Genomic DNA, 20890 nt, shown 5'->3' with positions numbered 1-20890 from the left:
TGGAGCTTCAGCATGGGTAGTGATTTCTCCAGAAGGCAAACTTTGAAATTAACAAACCCCCCACCTTTCTCCTACTTTTCTTAACTTTTATAGCTAAGCTGATGTCATATGATATGGAAAATCCCTTAGGTTAATTTGGGTCAGCCATCCCAGCTGTGTCCCCTCCCAGGATCTTCCCAGTCTATTGCGTGGGAGTGGAATGTTGGGGAGACAGTGCTGATGCTGTGCCAGCACCTCTCAGCAATAGCCAAAACATTGGTGTGTTATCAACACCTTTCCAGCTGCCAAGGCACAACACAGCACTGTGAGGGCTCCTGTGGGGAAAATGAACTCCATCTCAGCCAGATCAAATATACAGATTCATTAAAAAACAACAACAACAACAACAAAAAAAACAAACAAACAAAAACAAACAAACAAACAAAAAAACCAACAAAGAACAGACAACAAAAGAAGTTTCTGAGCTCAGAGTTTTGTCTGGGAATGTTATTTCATAGCTCTTATTACACTCCCTGTAATGCCTGCTGTTACCACCTGAGATGCCACCTCAAACAATCTAGAAACTTTGGTCCTGCATTGAAAAACCTCAGAAGATGGTACAGTGCTGTGTTGGTGTGACATGTGGCTCAGTACCAAGCATGACTTTGAACTCTGTGGAGGCAAAGATGATCAGCTTTGGTGCAGTTTAGTTTGGTGCCAGCTTGGAGGGTTTGTACTCTCTCTGTGCCCTGATACAGTCTGGGACCACAGCTCTGTCACTAACCAGTGCTTTGTAAGAGATGAGGAGAAAATGAAGATTTTCTGTACAATCATAGGGGAGGATCACAGTGGTGTGGTACTTTAACAGAGACGTGTGTTGTGTATGACGAGTACATGGGGATGTTCTGAGCTGGGCAAACTAAAATACATCCTAGAGGCTTGAAATTACAATCCTCCAAATGACTTTGCAGTGTGGGGAGGAAGTGAGGAGAGGCTGAAAGAGTAAGAATTGCCTTTTCCATTGGTCTTTGAGCAGATATCAGTAAAACACAATTCTGGAAGCTACAAGGACTTGTATAAGATTAAATTACCTCAGTCAAGGTTAATTGAAAAGGAATGGTGAAATTCAAATTAGAAGCAATGTATGTCACATTTAAATATAAAAACAGAAAGGAAGTATGAGTTCCAACAAGGATTGCAAATGGTACTGCATATCAACAAACAATATTAGAGCTGAAGCATTTTAAGGTCCAGGTTGCAAGGCTGGTGGCCTTTTTTTTTTTTTTTTTTTTTTTTTTTTTTTTTTTTTTTTCCCTAACACTTATTGTCTTTTCCTAAATTCTTAGTCATTTCAGGAGATTAAGAATTAGGACTAGTTGTACATTTCTGTGTGCCACACTGAAAAAGTTAATATTCAAGAGATCATCCCTACTTCTCAACTGCCCTTTTCTTTCATGGCACCCAAGTGGATGCACTTGTCCAGTGCAGATGTCTGCCCTGGGTATTGTGCAACAGGAACTTACGTAGTGTGAAGACCCATCTGGAGGCTCTCTGTGTGCTCAGTAGGACCCCTGCAGGTTACCTTGCCAGCAGAAACTGGTGAGGTTTCAGGGGCTAGGCAAGGGCTCAAGGAATTTTGAAAAACGTCAATTTTTAACTTGTCCCTGTGAATTTCTTAAATAAGTTCCACTGTGGAAAAAATCAGTGTGATCCATGGGATCACACTTTTGACACTTCTGAGGACAGTCTGAGAAGGTGAAGTATTTTCCCTGAACATACACTAGCTGAAATGTGACTCAGTGCCTTGAAGTTCTCCATAGCAGACTGTTCTTCTGGAGAGTAAAACTACTTCTGAACAATTGTATAATCTGTTTGTTGGAAATACCTCTTCTAAAAAAGAGTAATGTATGTGCATTATCATCAAATGAGAATTTCTTACAGAACTCAAATGGTTTTCTGCTTTTAGTAAACTACGTATGCCAGGAATTATGCATTAGAATAATTTAATACTAATATTAATACTCAAAACATGTACCAGCAAGAATTATATTTTTTTCATTTTGGCTAAAAGTTTAGTTACATTTTCAGAAGACTGCTGTTGTTTCTACTTTCAAACCCAGACTTCGAGTCTTGAAGATCTGATCTAATATTTTTTTAGTTTTCTTTTCCCTTTAATATTTAGCACTTATCTACTAATAAAAGCTTGTTCATTAAGGGCTTTATAGTTTCAAAATGTCACATGATAACTGAGTGTTAACAAACAGAATTTTAAAAAGAAATCCTGGAAAACAGAGTGTTTGATAAAACCATCACAACTTAACTGACATCAGACTGATGCACAGTACCATGGTTGGTGCTCTAGTATGACTGAACATGTGGGGAGAACTTCAGATGATAAAAATTGTTCCAGATAGGAGATGTCAAGGCAGAATTCTCAATGTTGAGGCAACTCTATTTACTCTTAGCTGCTGTAGGTTCAATCTCTATGTCCAGGTCTGACAGAGCACAGTAGAAGAGCATCTGAACATACTTCGTTGTTGTAGCTGTACTGGCAAAAATGTGGGAGAGAAATTTATAACATATCTTGGACATACATCTGAATTTTGAGGATTTGAAAATACTATACAGATATTAAGAAAATCTTGGAACGCCTTAATCAATAGAATTAAGATTATGTTATAAATAGCTAAAGGCAAAAGAAGCCAATAATTAAACTGAAATTCTTGTTTAATCAGATTTCCATCAACATTTTCATTGAATTGATAGCTGAATTCAAAGCATAATAAATAAAAATATTAAAGATTTGCTTTTCAAGATTGCCTGAATTTGAGGACTGGCAACTACCCTTCAAGCCAATAATTAATTGTTTCATTGTTTCTGAAAATCTCTGGACTCCTCTGATTTGGATTGTTCCATTCCTTGGATAGAAAGTGAAGCAAAGATGTTCTGGTATTTCTGCCTTCCAGGGTATTAAAAAGCTTAGGTTTAGTATTCACAGTCCTACATGGGTTTTATTGAGTCAACATACAGAAATGGTTCAGCACCACAAACATCAGATGACATCCACATATTGGACTGTTTTGTACAAGTAAGCACGGTTTTGTTTTCATGATCATGTGATAAAGCAGATGATCTCATACATGCCACATATCAAAGCATAGCAAAACATCATAAAGAAAAGGATTTTGGGGGAAACTATTCTCTCCTTCTCCTGACCAAGGTTTTGACATGGTGACTGGGACATGATGTTGCTTACCAGAGAGCCAAAGTAGACATTTAGGTCGTTTTTCAACTGGCAGATAGACTCCCAAATAATACGCAGGAATGCCTGAGAGGGCAATACCAACGCCAATAAGGGAATTGATTGTATCACTGTAGAGAGGCACTATAACCAGGAATAGGGAACACAAACAATATACTATAGGGAAGAAGAGGCTAAGCTGTGAAGACAAAAAAAAATTACAGCATTTGTTAAAAGATGCAACAAATACTCTACTGTAAAAATTCAGGCTTTGCAGATTAAAGTTAGACATGTCAATAATAAAAGTATGTACTGAATCTTTTGACTGCTTACAGTCACCACAATTTGCTAGCTTCTGTTTACACTGCTGAGAGCCTCTTATTTGGTAGACATCTGAGCATCAGACTATTTTATTTTTTTCAGTTCCTTTACAATTCATAAAAGATCAATATTTGAAAGAAGTACTTTAATTAATGGGTAACTTTCTCTTCAACTTCAGTTCTGAATTTTTACGTGTAGTTTTGGTGGGGAATTAGCTCACTAGACCTTCAATTACCATCTTCATATTGTAGAACTAATTTGCAACCAAATGTAGGACTGATTTACAACCATTTTATGGGGGCACTTCAAAAATATCATATCACAAATAAGGAAAGTTGGGCCTCAAAGCTGATAAGAAAACTGGAGCACCTTCCTTGTGACAGCAGGTTGAGGAAGTTGGGGCTGTTCAGCCAAGAGAAGAAAAGATTGCATGGACACCTCATAGCAACCTTCCAGTGTCTTAAGGGGGCCTACAGGGAAGCTGGAGAGGCATTCTTTGTCAGGAACCTTGTGATAGGACAAAGAATAATGGGTACAAACTGAAAGAGGGGAAATTAAGGTTAGGTATTAGGAAGAAATTCTCTAGTGTAAAAGTGGTGAGACATTGGAACGGGTTGCCCAGGGAGGTTGTGGATACCTCGACTCTGGGAGTAGTTCAAAACTAGATTGGGTAAATCCTTGAGCAACCTGGTCTGGAAATTGTCCCTGCCTGTGGCAGGGATGGTTAGGACTATGTGATCTTTAAGCTCCATTCCAAACCTTAACATTTTATGATTCTATGAAATTTCATAAAATGAATTTTTTTTAAACTTTTTTTCTTACTGTCTCTAGGAATGAGCCTTCTCAAGGGTCCAGGAGTTGACATTTGAATACCAGTTGAAATTGGTGAGAGTTTACTGTTATAAATAGGGTTTTTTTCCTTACAAAGGTTAAAAATGTAAGTTGATGAAAAGCAACTGCTACATTTCAGATAAGGAAACTGTGTATGTGGATTTGTGCTGTTGACTAAGCTGGCAAATGCTGTCAGGAATTTAACAGTCATTGTGTATAATCTGACTGTAATCCTTAGTAGAGTCAGAAGCAAAACTGCCAATAAGGCAAGATTTAATCTTTATCTTTCACATATTTTGTGGGAAAATTTGGAAACTGACTGTGAACATGCCTCAGGAAAATTCAGTCTGCTGTGGAAAATTGGGAAGGTTTCTAGCAGGAGGTGCTTAGGATATTTTATGCCTTTGTTTGAAACTTTGTTTAAATTAATCAGGATGTTACACTTAAATGGAGAGAAAATGTGTTTGTAAAAATCTAGGACGAGAGATTGGCCAAGAAGAAATGTTTGGGGGGCATTAATTTGTAATTCTCTTGAATTTTACTGCATCAGTGCAGAGCCAAAATGCAGGTCATGGAGCCAACAAATAGGAGCCAGTTTTGTGTGTCTGCTGTGTGTTTCCATCCTTGCTTCCTGGACATTCACTGGATTAAAACTAGAAACAGGTTTTAGGCACACTTTGTTTCTGTGCAGTCACCCTCATCTAACTGACAGTCAAATGCTCTTCTAAGTTAATCATTAAACTTGCATTTTACTGTCTATGACCACTTTGAAGTGGGAGGGAACATTCAAAATATATTTGATTATTTATGCTAACTTCTGTGTGGGCAGAATTGTGGACATTTATGGGCTTTGGAGGGATTTTACTGTGTTTGTTAAATCATGTAGCTTTGATCAGTGTTAACCTCTATGGAGCCTCCATCACCAGTTCTACTGAAATCTGCTGTTCTTCCAGGATGGGCCAAGAACCCCAGAAATTAATTTATTCCTTATTTGTTTTGAATCAAAAATTATAAGTCTGAATGAAAAAAGAATAAATTGTATATATCATTTCAATCTCACAGCAAAACTACCAGAACAGATGTCCTTGTGGACTCTAATGGGTTTTGCTCCTTCATCTTGTATTTTGAAAGAATTTATATGGCTAATACATCTATAACATAACTGGTGCTGTTATGGTTGTGATATTAAAGATTACATAAACACATGCATTAGTTGGCTTTGAGAGCTTTTTTCCTGTCTTTTTTACTTACTTTAACAGGCCGTGGTCTATGTGGCTGGGTATATCTCAAATATATTAGTCCTGCAATAGACAGACCCACAAAGAGCCAGTAGCTGAAGCAGTAGTAATTAATAAGGAGGAAAACATCTTCCACAAGGAGATAAAGCAAAGTTGTTAAGCCCTAGAGATAATAAAAACAAAGACTTTTTTTAATATGAAAATAAAGACAGAGTAAAATGATAAACTGGCCTGTTTCCAACCAATTTGTATGGGCTTAGGATATCAGGTCCTAGAAAGGACGACCCAGTCCACTCATAAATTGAGACCATTAGAGTAAATTTTGTGCCCTGCACATGTGCCATACTGCCTGCACAAAAAGACCTAAACCACCAGGAATTCAATGTCTATTTTAACAGATGAGCAGAAAAAACTTCCGCTTTCCACATGAAAAATGTGAATGGTGATATATTAATAGAGTACAAATCATCTTAGTAGTGCAAACAGAATCCCTGTGAGAAGAGTCTTCATAATGAAATTATAAATTTTAGCAAATTATTTAATGTCAAACAGGATTAGTATGATAATCTATTAATAAATTATATGTAGCACAGGGCAATGACAGACAGCAAATAAAATGCACACTCAAATACATGGATTATTTGTGAAAATAATTTCCAGTAATTATATCACTTATGGTTCTACAATTTTGTGTCTCAAGATCTCATTTATATAGTGGCAGCAGAAAAACAGGGCTATAGGCATCCAATGGTAGAAATTTAATTTTAAGAGCTTTGTCAGTCCTATTATAATTACAGTTGTAAAACATCAGCCTACAGCAGGGTGGAAGAGATGTTCCTGACATATTCTCCAAAATCTCTCATTGAAGACTTAAACTGCTCCTCTCCATACCATTACATACTTTGCCATTCTCTGTTTTCTCAGCAATGCTATTGTACTTCTCACTAATTTTGTTTGGAGAGCATATGAACATGAATCATGCCAATCCCTTCCCACTGAAAAAAACCCTCTATCTGACCAAGTAACACCACCTCCACTCCCTCAATGAGTTTTAGAATCTGTGGGCATTTGCAGAAGATGTCTCCAGGGCAGGAGAAGCCTGTGAGAAGTCCAGGGCAGAGCAGAGATGTTTTACCCCAGGTCCAAACCCCAGATGCCTCAGCCAGGCACTTACATTGAACAGGAGAGCAGGGACTGGTGTGAAGCGCTTTATGTGGATCAAACTCAGACTGACAGGGAGGTGTCCTTCCCTGGCTCCAACATAGAAAAGCCTAAAAAAACACGAAGAGAACTCAACCATAGGAATAGCTTTTTGCTTCCTGACAAAGTAAAGAAATAATTCTTTTATTACTCTGTGGTAAGTTCTGCTATCTTTTCAAGTGGCTTTAGTTTATTAAATGGTGCTGATCATGAGAAGAAGTCTGATTGTAACAATACCTCCATCATAAATTAACCACTTGACATGACAAAAATTACCAAACAGTAGTAAAGAATGCAGATTAATGATTCCTTTTCAATTATTTAAAATAAATCTTATATTTCATACCGAGATGCTGCAATAATTGATGAGTTTAAGCCACTATAGCAAGACATGGCCACTGCTATAGGAATTATCCACTTGGCATGACTAAGGGTTTCATCTCCAAATGTCTGTAACAGAAAAAAAATGGCAATGCCCACTATGTTAGGCATATGGATAATCCTAAGAAACTCTCATGAAGACACATCATCCCAAATGTAGTGTCATACCCCATGCTTTTTTCTGACACCCAGTAATGACTTAGGAAATTAGAATTTAGAAAAGCTGATCAGCATCAAAATAAAATTGGCAGATACATTAAAAAAGACTTAAAAAAATCTAAGCCTAGATTAATTCAGTGATAGAAAAGAAGATGATGTATTGGCTTTAAAGTATTCAGACAAATCCCAAATGTAGTAATCCTTGAATTATCATTTTATTTCTGTATAAAATATTGATAAGGTTTTAAAAAAACATTTCAGTGCACACTTCTGCCTTGAAAATATTGCTGTGGTCATGCAGCACTAAACATTACATACTGTACATTAGAATGATAACAAAAAAACTTGGTTCTCCAACCACCCAGACTTTCTACAGCTCTTTGATCCTGGCAAAAGATTCTTTCCTATGATGCAGTGTTAAGAGAAGGATTTGCAGAGTGTACAAGACAATTTTTCAAGAGCCTATTTATTGGATACATTCTTGATATGCACTTTCTAATATACTGGTACATGAAAAAAATGTTTCAAGCAGCCTTCAGCATGACAGTATTTCAGCTGTTTGCCAAGCAAGCATGCTACCTGAAATTTTCCTGTGGTGTCTTTTGTTTGGGTGTCGTATGTTCCACAACTTACCACAGCCACTGCATCACTTGTGAGGAGAGCTGACATGTCCAACACCACATAGTATGCTACATTTGTCAGTAAGTAAATAATAGCTACAATAGGCATTGAAATTGCAATAGAAAGAGGTAGGTTCCTGCAAAAGGAAAACGGAAAAATTATTTCATGGTATTTAAATGAGAAATACTTAAATAGAAGATTGTTCTTGGATTCAAGCATTTGTGAATGAATGACTCCATCATATCTTGTAATCCATCATTTTGAATCACGGGGTTACAAAGTAACATGCAGCCATGTGTGAAACAATTCCATATAAAGCTTAGTTTGTTGTTTGTGTGTCTGTCACAAGTTTAAAAAAAACCCCAAACCCTTAAAACATTCATAAATGTAAATTTAATACACTGTTATATACAGAAATTTAAGAGAGCCCTCAAACAATGAGATTTAAGTGCAGACTTAGGTATTTTCTTGATTGTGGCATTTTTTCCTGGCTCATACCCTATGCATGTCCCAGGACAAGATGGACTATATTAGCTTGAGTGGCTCATGCACAGAGCTCCCACAGGGCTGACATCCCTACAGAAGGGAGATGATATTTGCCCATTAACAGTAATGCTGAAGATCACATCAAAAACCACATAAATTTGACACAGTCTTACTCTACTGGTGGCAAAAAACATCTTGGAAAAATATTTCTACCTAACTGAAAAGAAGCAGGGAATTTTAGAGGGCAAGATGCACATTTGCTTTTCTTTGCTTTCAGTGGGGATTTGTTCTCATTCATTAAAAATTGTACTCTGAAGTGTAAGATGTAAAATACATATATGCAGAGAAAATAATATGAATAATTTCCAATCTGAAACAGAGTGGCTTGTCCTGCCATCACCTGCTGGTGGTTCAAAGGAAAAGCATGTGTTTACCTCTGAGGATTCTGCATTTCCTCAGTGACATAGTTGAGCGTGTCCCATCCAGAGTAGGAGAAGAGGGCAGAGTAGAGAGCCAGGGCGATCATCCCCGGGTTTGTTGCTGAGCCCTCGAATGGAGCTCTCAGGTTTTCTGTTTCCCCTGTACAAATGGCAAGTGCCAATTGCCTGTTATATTTCAAGGATTGCAACTTAAAAGGGCACTTCCCCTGAAGTGTCAGCTAACTGAAAGGAAATAACCCCCCCACTGCATCCAGGTTTGATTACTGTATATAAAAGTGCACAACTTACATTTCTACTTAACAAACAGGAGAGTTTCAGTCAGATGTTTAGATAGCTACACTTGCACAGGAGAAAACAGAACATTTTCACGATTGTTATTTGGATGCGACTTTTGTAATTCTAACAGAATTCAGAGTCCTCTTCTGACATTACTGCTGACGCTACCGAAGGAGGGAGCCATACCAAGGGCATGCAGTACCCTGTCAGCCAGGATGAGGTACTTGGCAAATCAAATTTCAGTTCCTGAATCTGTCTCATATTCCTTCCTAATGGCTGTGTTTTTATTTTCACCAGATGAATTAGAGGGGGACCTCCACTAGAGGGGGACCTCCTTTAGGCATGGTTTTCAGTGAGATGCTCTGAACCTACGAGGGTACCCAATACTAAGACACGAGATTAAAAATCTTTCCTTTCAAAATTCTGCTCCATTGGTTGAGATGACAACCTGTAGAATGCTGCAAAATAGGTAAAATGTTACTGAAACTGCATAAGCCTTCGCTGCCATCCTGGAAATGGGAAGAAAGGCTTTACTGAATTTGCAGAAGGAAAGTCTACTATGTAATGAAAATGGAAGTGGGTTAAGTATTAAGGGAAGAGAGAAACATGCTGAAACCTCAATTAGGAAAGAAAGTAATGTCTTTTTTGTAAAGTGAAAGCACGGATTCAACTAAGGAGTTTATAGATACTATGAAAGAAATTCAGTCATCGAAGAGCAGGAGATTGTTTGAACCAAAGAAGAGAAGCCATGAGAGGTACACATAATTTGGAGAAGAAAATGGTTGGAAAGAAAAAGAAAAAAAAGTTCCAAATGTTCAAGGAAAGATGGAGTTGGGGTTTTTTTTTTTTTTGTTTGTTTGTTTGTTCTTTTCTTTTTGCTAAAGACAGCTTATGCTCAAAATCATATATATTTACAGTCTTTTAACACAAGAAGTGTATCCAAGCATATCAGAAATATATGGCAGGGCTAAAATATTGTATGTCTTCTTTTCATTACAACAGCTGCTGAGCTTAAAAGGGTCATTGACCTGATCACAGGTTCCTCCAGAAGTCTACATCATTCCTCCTCCAAGTCTTTCCGGTACTTAAGTGGTCGGTTCTGCTTAAACAAAGCAGAGATGAGACCTTTACTACCAGTAAAAGCTCTCAGCATTTTGTGTGCCTCACCATAACGTTTCCTCTATGCTTTAAGCCTCCCTGAGCCCACAGAGCAATGCAGCGTGGGCTGTATGTGGGACCAGAGGAGCAGACCCTGGGTCCCACAGCACGCCGGTGAGAAGGACAAGAGGCAATCTTGAAGGAGGCAATTTGAAAGCAGGGGCAGTGCTGCTACAAAGGTGACATCGCAGAGTCACACTTTTGCACAACTGCAGCAGTTTTACGAGGGGAACTACTCCTTCATGCAACTGTGACCCTTAAGCAATTCTGCTTCTCTGAATCTTCACGTCTCTGCCCTCAGGACTGGGTTTGGTTGTCCAGGTTTCTTTAGACTACAACCAACTCATGACAATTGACATGCAGAGGTAATGGCTAAACAAAAAAAGCTTTACTAAAATCTAATGTAGCTTTACAGCGTAGCAGCTGATGCAACTGTAGCCAAGGAAAGGAGAAGGCCAGCAAACATGAAAAAATAAGCATGCTTATTAGGTTTTATAGGCTAATTTAGCAGGAGAAAAAGATAATTCCTAAACTGAAGAGTGGAAACCACCTTCATTTCAACTGAATAAAGACAAAATGGCTATAAAATTTAAGAATTTCAAAGGCAAGGAAATTTAAAAACCTCAGTAATCTAAGCAGCAGAACTAGAACTGGAAGAGACTTCACTGTGCTAGAGGCTTGAATTAATAAAATCAAATCTATTGCCATATCCAAAGCTCTGAGGTAGCCCCAGAATAAGCTGCTCTTTAATAAATAAGCTTTTTTGTCTGTTCAGTTCAGTCCAGTTATTGCTGATAGGTGACTCATCTGCCCTGTGATATCTTACAGTAACACCATCCCACAGTGATTCACAGAACTGCACTGTTACAGTCTTCTCCTTTGTTTCTAGGAACAAACATACCCTCCCACAAACCCCACCTATAATTTACCCTCTCTGGTCATCTCCCTGGGCAGGGTGCTGTGGCTGGAGGGTGGTGCTGGTGGGTGAGGTGGTGGGGGGGAACTTTCAGACGAAATACAATTTCTGTTTCCCTGTCCTAGGACAGGCAGTAATACATGAATCAAACTCCGAGGCTGACTTTAAACTAGTCAGCAGTAAAGTGATGTTAATTCAGCTGCTATTTGTTATTCAGACCAAGCAGCACAGAACTTGGCCTGAATAATTAACTCCCTATTGCTTAACAAGTCTAAAATACATCTGATCTTCCTATGGAACACTTTTTTTTTTTTTTTTTTTTTTTTTTTCCCCTATAATAAGCAACACTTCATATGTAAGTCTTAAAGATCTCCCTATATAGATTTTGAAACTCGTATATGATTAATTTCAGAGAATTTAGGTAAACGAAAATTATTCTTACCTTTACCAATTTTGTAAAGGCCAACAGATATCACCAAGATAAGAGCCATAACTTTTGCATATGTGAAAACATCTTGTACACGGGTACCCCACTTTACATTAACACAATTAATAAATGTTAAGGAACCTGCAGAGAAAAAGAATATGCATGAAAGAAGCACTGGATGTTTAACATCACTTAAGTCATATTTCAAACCCATCTTTTCACATACTACTCATCTTTTAATAAGTAAAATGGAATGAAATTTCACCACTTCGAGACCATCCAGATTTGTTAAAATGAAATACCTGGTTTAAAATTTACACAATGGTTTTCTGAAGAATACTGTTTTCACAACAGTAGCTAAGACAAAAAAATCAGTTTTTGAATTTTAGAACTAACTCCTTCTTCTTTAAAATATTTGAATTTTATTAAACTCAACAAAGTCGTTCACATGCAAATGATAGTATTTCTTTATATTCTTATATCCTGTATATCACAAATTTCTTCATGCTGAGTTAAGCTCTAGTTTAGGTATAGAATAAGGACAACTCCTGCACAAAAATAGTTTGCATGCTGTGGAGATACTGAATTGAGATAATTGAGATAATTGATTCAAGATACTGAATTGAGCCGAGCCAGCATGCTTATGGCTTAGAAGTTTTGTCATTCACACTTTGGCCCTGAGTCTGAAGATTGCATAGCACTTACTTAGAGAGTCCTCTCAAGTCCCAGTTTTGACAGAATCTAACAAAAATGCCAAAGTGGTTGGTTGCAGAGAGTGGGTGGGATCAACCAGTTTTCTTTCCTCCTTTTGCCATATTCTCTGCAGTCAGGTTTGTCCCTTGGCTGGCAGCAGGTCCAGCCAGGGGCTGAGCCATGTGCACATCTGCTCTCACTCTATTACACCCATAGCATCACAGGCAACTTCTCCCTCTTGCAATCTCATGATTCAAAACAGAGACAGACAAAGAAAGGTAATGGTATGCATTGGTATCAGATATGAAACCCAGCTGCTGGAGAAGAGAGCAGAACAAATGTGGCATGGTGACGTAGAGTGATCTCAAACATGGATCAAAGTGGGCTATTTCTTATCTAGAAGTCTTGTTGGTCTTTGCTCCAGTGCGGCTGCTGTTAGGAGCACGAGAAGACAAGGCAGGCAACAGGAGGTCAAGAAGGAAAGCTTCTACTTTATTTTTCTGACTCCATAACATATACAATTTTACAGACAGGCCAAGATTGGCTACACAGGTAGCCACCTCTTTCACCTCATTGGTGAACATTACGATTAATCATCTTTCTCCTCCCAGAGGAGAAGAATTTAAACAATTCTAAAAATATACATAGTTTACTTGAAGCTGCATGAGAACAAAATGCAAACAGTGAAAAGCAGGCAAACTTGAGGCAACACTCCAGTTTCCTTGACCTGCCTATAATCTATACTTCAGTTTTGAAAGGAAGAAAAAGGGTCTTGTAATGCTCAAAATAAAAATAATTTAGAAATCATTCTATATACTAAGGGCACTAGCATGCAACTGCACATGCTCAAAGAACTTCTTGCCTTCATTTTCACAAATGAATCTGGGCATTGGACAGTGTCCTACCAGCCAGTTAGGCCAGTGAACCATAGACATCCATGTATCTTTAATAAACAGTCACAATTTCTCCTTGCCAAATTGTTGTAATTCTCCTCTCCCCTCTAGTAATGCCAGCCACAAACACGATACATCCAAATAAAATATCATTAGTTCCTAAAAACATGTTTTAGATAGGTAATAATTATTTTCACAGAATTAAAAAAAATAGAAATTTAGAAAAACCTCCTCTGGCCACATATAATTACAGTTCCTAACTTCTAGCAATCAGTACTTACATATACATGCAGCTGCAATCAACCTGACTGCATCGTATGGCGGTTCACAATGGGGAAAAAATGGCTGAACAATATAGTTAGCAAATGTAATTGCTATCACTGCCTGAGTTGTTGGTTCGATAATTAACAAGGAAGACCAGAGCCTGATGAAGGCCACAAAGGCCCCGAATGCCTCCAGGATATAGGCATAACTGCCTCCAGATTTCATGATGGATGTCCCCAGTTCAACGTAACACAAAGCTCCAAACAGGGAAAAAATCCCACCGAGTGCCCAGATGACCAGCGAGAGTCCATAGGAAGCACTGTACATTAAAACACCTTTGGGTGATACAAATATGCCAGAGCCAATCATGTTCCCTACGATTAAAGAAACTCCATTTAGTAATGTGATTTCTTTTTTCATCTGCATTTTTTCACTTATCTCTGCCATACTGTCCATTTCAGCTTTTGCATTCTTAGTTCTGGACTTTTTATTGCAGCATATTTGCAAAGGGGATGGCATCTTCAAATCACATTACCTGAAAACGAGAGGAGAGAACACTTTCTGTAATGCATGTGGCACCAGACACATGGATAAGATAATTAACATACAAGGCATAAATGATACAAAGAACAAATGTTTTCTCTAATTTTACCTTGCAGTTCAGGAACAGCACACTAGTGAATTTTCTTCACTTTCACGGTTGCATAACTTTTCAGTGGATAAACATGAGGCCACTGTCCTTTGTTATAGATTCTGAAGCTTTTGTTAACTCTCAGTTCACTATTATTATTTGTCTTGAACTGTAATTCCAGGTTATGTTATTGAAAATATTTTAAGGAAGAAGGAGACACTGTATTCTTGACAACCCATTGTAATACAGCTGGACTGCTTTCTACAAGAACACTTCTTCCTAAAATTTTTTCTTATCCCAGAATTAGTTCTTATCCCATTATTATTTGTTGCATCAAATGACATTCACTTGAAAACTTTTCTAATGGAGAACACCAGAGAAAAACAGAAAAAGAGCATCAAAACCTCTAATCTCACAAGGTAAATGTTAATATGAGGGTAAAAAAAGAGTTTTACTGCTCCTAGAGATGACGTTGCTGCTGCAGTGAATAATGCAGCTTGGTTAGTTATTAACCTCACTTGACTTCTCAGCAGAAGCCACTAACATTCAGAGGGATTGAAGCTGGAACACTCTGTCCCTGGAACGCTTCTGTATAAGAGAGTCCAACAAAACATGTCTGTAAAAACATCTCCCTCTGGTGCTCAAAGGACAAGATCCAAGCATGCTGGGAGCTGGGAAAAACGACCTAGCTGCATAGCTCCATGGATCAGTCAATCTTGTGCACACATGTACAGCTCTGGGGCTGAGGTCCCTGGGGATGAGGAACCCAGGACTGCAGGGACTGTCTCAGTTCTTGCGTCCTGCTGATGAATAAGAGTGCTTAGACCAACAGCCAATTTTTGGTATCTGTCTCAAAAGACATTTGTTTCTTCTTGCCTTCCCACCTCCACACACATTCTAAGGCACTTCTGAAGATAAGTTCCTCAAAATCCTATGACCTTGATCCAAATTCCCTGAGTAAAACAAAGCTCATCCATGCAACACTGTCAAAGCAAAACCCATTTGATTACAAATGTTTACACTTTACATTTACATATTACATGTGATTCACAAATTTATGTTGTTAAAACATGGGTCAATGGTCAGTTTAAAATAATCTGCCCTCCCTAGACTTCTTGAAATGTTTGCTTTCCTCTGTAAAGTATGACTGTTTTAGCAACTCTGAATATATTCTATGTGTTCCTTCCCAGCTTTTTTGATGCAACTCACTTTACTAATTGATCAAATAGCAAATGAGGCCTGATGAGTATTCAAAATGAAAAGATGCCAAACTCTCTTTAAAGATTAAGTGCTTTTCTCATCCCAATGGCATTTTCTCTAACCACAGGAACACTGTGGGAACACTGGAATTCAGTTAATATTAAACTCTTGTCAAAAGTGTCTAAGCATGGCATCTGCAGTCTCCCTTGGTTTTTTCTGACCTCTTCCTCACAAACGCAAGTGACTCCTCTTACTTCTCACGTCATCCCTCTATGAATAAGAAACATCATCCTGGTTCACAGGAAGAAATTTCATGCATCCAATAAACCATTCGTACTGAACTTTAAATTCCCCATAAGCCTCACTTGTTTCCTTCTATTTGACAGAAAGGAGAAAAAAAAGTCACCGTCGCCACCCAAAAATACAGGCCAATACTTCCCGAACCTCCTGTCTCTGTTTCTGTTCTCAATGGCTACGTGAAATATTGGCAGAAACCCGTCCCATGATGGCAGCTGTTTGGAGAGCTCATCATGATAGAAGCCTGCTAAAAATTTGGGCATAATTCTGTATTAATATTCATTTTTCAGCATAGCTGTTTAAAATCATCTTATGCTTCTTATGCTTAATATATGATTTTTACATTTTTTTCCAAAATTTTAAATGCTGTGAGCTAAAATGCACAACTATTTCAGTCAGCACAGCTCAAAGGGTGTGGGAGTTTAAAATGCAGTTGTTACCCAGATGGTGTGAATGTGGAGCTGTGCAAGCAGTGGTCAAACCCACTTTTCCTGAAATGAAGTCTCACTGATAAGTAAGATACAGTTATTTTCCTGTAAAAAAAGAATACATCAAGTAATTGATAGGTACAGGTAATTTGTGTATGTGGTATCAAACCTGAACTTTGATGTCTAGTACAGATGGCTGCTAACTAAAGGGAATTTGATCATTTAAACTGGCAATGCTACTGCAGCTTAGTAGCACTTTTACAGTCTGCAGCTTTCCTGAGAGAACAAAGGTAAAGTTTAAATTATTTTCTTAAGTAGCAAAATGTTTTAAGAAAAATTATTTTCTTAAGTAACAAAATAATTTTTCTCTTATCTCTTGTGCTAGCAGAAGATTATTTACAATTTTTAAAAATGTGTAACTGGAGCTGTGTAGGGAAGAACTTCTTCCATAAATAAGTGACTGCAGATGAAACCATTATGAAATAAAACAATTAGAAGAAACAGTTCAAAATTCCATACTTACAGACATGTCACATTAGCAAATTTTTTACCCACACCCTCAAATAAGTCCACAAATAGGTATGACCTGAGAATCAAAGGGTTTCCATAACCAAGATGTGCAACTTCACTATAATTAATTTATATCATCTGAAAGTAGAAATTTTTGAACAAAGTATTTTAAACAGCTTCTGCCTGTTCTTCTCCACTAAAACAGTAGAATTTCCAGCAGCTTTGGCGGTGCACTGATTTCATTCAGTGCCATCACAATGTTGGAGCAGTTACAGATTTCTTTATTCAGGACTATGTCTTCCTTGCATAAACAAGATTCACTGAGTTGTGACTCATGCTTGTTCTCAGCAAAGTATTCATGCTATTGAGAAGATTAGTGGAATATAGGAAATAGTCTCCTGTACAGATCTCCCTGTACAATAGCAAAAGTATAATTTTTTGTCAAGTGTATAAAGAATTTACTGCTGTTATATTCCAGGCAGTGATGAAAACTATTTGAGGATATGTCTATTGTCTAACTGTTTATCTCATTTATAGCTTCTACTATTTTTCTGCTACTGAACTCTTGTCCTACTGTTGTCATTATCATTTCATCCTCATGGCACCATGTCCTCTTTATAGGACCATCTCTGTTGCTTCTGCCTCAAACTGGTTGTGCCAAGAAGCTTAAGCTGAGAAGCTTACATATTCAAGAATACTTCAACAGCACTTCTCCATCATTTGGACATTTAGCTCACATTTTGAGGGTGCATATAATCCAAGGGAGAGACAGTAAAAGCTACTAACTGAGTTTATTGAGGACAACCATCAGAGCTGTAATAAGATGATTTCTTACAGGGGTGGCCATTTTCAGTTGTAAAATCCTGTATTATAATAAATGAAAAATATTTACAGTGAAGCTTCTAGGAGTCAGAGTGGCTTCCTGAGACCAGAAAGTTTTAATTTATGCATTAATTAAAAAAACTGAGGATCTTTGCATCCTTCTTTAACATGCCTGGGTATTGTGATGATAAAACTTTATGGCAGCAAAAATATCAGTACAGGTATTTTAGTAACCCTTGAGCATGACGCCTGAAGAGCAAAGCATAAAAGCTTTCTGATGCTAAGGAAGGTCCTTGCCTGGTCCCATGGACTGGGACAAGCAGAAAGAGCAATTGGCTTTTGGAGTCAACATGCCAATGTGCCTAAGAGGCTGCAGCAGGCTGAATGACACAGCTGCCAACACTTGCTTCTGCCTTGTGTCAGCAAGTGAGCTCTGTTACACAGCTTCAGGACCTTATTTTCATGCAGGTCTCCCTTTTTCTTAGGGACTCTCTCAATAAATTGAGGGAAACTTTCCTCTCAGGGAAAGCACAATGCCTTGAGAGCCCAGACAACCATAATGGCAAATCCTAAATCCTTTGCAGCTTCATTTTTACCTCCCAGCTGTATGTGCAAAGAGCAACAGAAAGGACCTTGGAGACTGACATCTGAGAAATGAAAGAAAACAGTAGCACCATATACAGGTAATTCTCAATAGCTCGTTTCTTAATCCACTGCCAAAAGTCATACAGAAAAGTGAAGGAAGAAGGGACAAGGTGATAGCAGTTGAAAACTAGAGCTGAAATTGAAGACAGTTCTTCCATAAATTACTGTAGGGCTGGTTTGGCAGGGCAGGATTTTCTCAGGCACTTCCCATTCTTCAGGGGTCTACATTTCATGAATGATTTCTTTCTTCTTAAGGAGGAAATTCACCTTTGCCAAATGATTCAGCAATGCTTGGTCAGGGAAGTGCTTATGTACTTCCATAGGAACTTACACACATGAGAAGTCTTATAAACTGCTCCATAGCCTTCCAGAGGGACTGAGGTGCCTCTATTTGTTAGAGAATTTAGCAATTATCATCTTTTAATTCAAGAAATATTAGTAAATCAATAAGGTCTCAGAGATCAATTATTGTTGACTTCAGCAGATTCCCTTGGAAGCTTGAGGGCATTTAGAAAGTCAGCTCCTATGAAAAATGTTGGAACATGCTGGATGTCATATTCACACCTCGTTTCATGGTCTTTTCTTTTGGTGAATTTTGTCTACCTCCACAAAATTTTTCAATAACGAAAGAGTGCTATGATACCAATGAACCAGGCAAAGTCAAACCAGCTAAGAAAACTGATAAACTCCCAATATTTTCTAGTTTCATTCAGAAAATTAGTGAGATCGAGAATAACATTTAAAATTAAATTCTATCACATTTTAATTATGTGTGTATTAGAAATCAATATATATGTAGAAAGCCATTGTAAAAGTCATAAGCAATCTCTCATTTTCTCCAAGTATATTCTGGGCAATTTTCTCCTGCCTGTAGAAGATTGACAAAAAGTGCAAAAAACCCAAACATATACATTTATATTACTAGCTATTGGAACATGAACTCAAAAAAGCAAGCAGTTTTCAACATGACCAAAAATGTGTAGTTCAAACTTCAAAACACTACTAGTGAGTATAAGCATCAACAGGTCTCAAAGGGAGTATTCATGGCAGATTGTACTCTTGGACATTTCCCAATAAGGAAAGCAAACAAAACAAGATTATGCAGTATGAGGAAACAGCATAAAATAAAATACTCTCAGAAATTATAATACTAAAGACTTGAATAAGAGCAACAAAAAATCCACTTTGATCTCATCTGATGCAAACATTCCTCACTCAATAGGAAACAATCATATTTCTTTTTGGTTTTCAAATTCTATGTTTATAAAAATATTTCATGAATTACTGCTTCACGCCCTCCAAATGCATTACTACGGTCATAGACCTGCTTTCCCACAGGAGGGACTTGCTCCGCCCCCAGCACTCCATTCCTCCAAAGCAAGTCCCAGAGGAGATCTGAAAGAAAAGCTACTGTAGTCCAAATCTAAGGAGGAATTAAAAAAAGAAATTAGCAGCTTACCAGAGGGTAGGTGATATGCTTGCTTCCTTTAGTAGAAAGACTACTGTACTGGAACAGTGCCTCTCAGGCTGCTGCTCTAAATAAACACCTCTGTTTCACCAGGATGGGTAAGTTAACACCCGTATGAATAGCCTCTTCTCTCACTCTCTGTTCAGTCTTGCATTACCTGCTATTTTTATTACAGTAGCATGAATATTAAAATCAATGAGAGCTTTCAAGAAAGATCTCAGACTCTTCTGGAATGTGGTTTCTCCAAACAGCCTCAACTGAGGTCATTAGCAGGCAGAAGCAGGCAACTGCTGCTCTGTATTCCTAAGAAAGTTGTGATAGAAATAAAAGGAAAGCTAGGGGGGAAAAAAATCCTTCATCCATATGTCACTGAAACCAGAAATAACTAATGCAGTCTAATTCTGTCTTGCTGACTTAGAAAGCCACAATGGAATTTTTACTAATACTACTCAAAGATGTTTATTCTGGTGGCATAACTTGCTAAATCAGAAAGTGTTTCAGAGAGGGTAGACTAGCAAAAAGCTGTAGTTAACTGAAAATGATAGTTATTGTTCAAATTCAAACAACCAAATGTTTTTCTGTTTTATTTTTTCCAAATTTTTTTCTAAGTTTAATCTACCCATTGTTCAATTTTAATCAACTCAATTATTTTTCTTATATTCAGAATTATAGATCTTTGTCTTTTATAATAATTTATGACATGATGCATGAGACACAAAACAGGCTGATCTGGTGTTAAAATCTAATTTTAATTCAATAAGATTTTTAAAAAATTCTAAGATAGAAGCAAGCAAAGAAATTATTTACCCAGTGTATTCACTTAGTCTTCTGAAATAATAGGTTGTCCTATGACATCCTTCAGCAAAGCCAGTATGGCACACAGCCTACTGAAACAAGTAAATATCCAGAAAATAAAATCTGTTAAAGTTAATGAATGCAAGAGCACTAACTTGGAATGATGTACTCACGTGCCAAAGGGCATCTGGAAGGAGCTGATCCAGCAGGAAAAGCGTCTTGTCACTTGAGCCGATGCACCAGATAACAGCACTCCATCAGACTGGACCGCTAATCCACACAGGAAAGTAAAACATTTGAATCCAAACACAGTTATCCTTCCAATACGCTTGAGCAGCCCAACTAGAAAACAAGCAGGAGCATGGAAACGTGGCACATTCCATGCTGTAACCCACGGTGACCAAAAGGAATAATAAAAAACCACAAATCTTTTATATGACAGTGCTCCTCCTATTTCTTCATTTTAAAGTAACATCTTGTATAAACATGCTTTTTGTGATATACTGAGGCAGGTATACAGTTAATGTTTACACAGAAATGATTATGCTTTTAAAAATCCTATTCAAAGCA

The 20890-nt window shown here is 37.7% G+C and overlaps 1 protein-coding gene across 2 annotated transcripts; it reads right to left on the bottom strand.

The window, feature by feature from the left end:
* Positions 1-2023: 2023 nt before the first annotated feature.
* Positions 2024-19555, bottom strand: LOC136369979 (Y+L amino acid transporter 2-like). 2 transcript variants are annotated; one of them, XM_066333152.1, is made up of 10 exons: positions 19517-19555; positions 13542-14059; positions 11690-11815; positions 8892-9036; positions 7984-8107; positions 7157-7260; positions 6785-6881; positions 5624-5773; positions 3236-3419; positions 2024-2522 (listed from the first exon to the last, which is right to left on the bottom strand). In XM_066333152.1, exons 2-10 carry the CDS (start codon positions 14041-14043, stop codon positions 2431-2433), a joined length of 1524 nt encoding a protein of 507 aa, XP_066189249.1. In that variant the 5' UTR covers positions 14044-14059; positions 19517-19555; the 3' UTR covers positions 2024-2430. The 2 variants fall into 2 exon arrangements, with proteins under 2 accessions (XP_066189249.1, XP_066189240.1); XM_066333143.1 differs by lacking the exon at positions 2024-2522 and having other exon boundaries at positions 2806-3419.
* Between the last annotated feature and the right edge of the window lie 1335 nt (positions 19556-20890).

The sequence above is a fragment of the Sylvia atricapilla genome, chromosome 1 (assembly GCF_009819655.1).
Source record: "Sylvia atricapilla isolate bSylAtr1 chromosome 1, bSylAtr1.pri, whole genome shotgun sequence".
Lineage (NCBI taxonomy): Eukaryota > Metazoa > Chordata > Aves > Passeriformes > Sylviidae > Sylvia > Sylvia atricapilla.
This window is presented reverse-complemented; position numbering and strand designations above follow the sequence as displayed.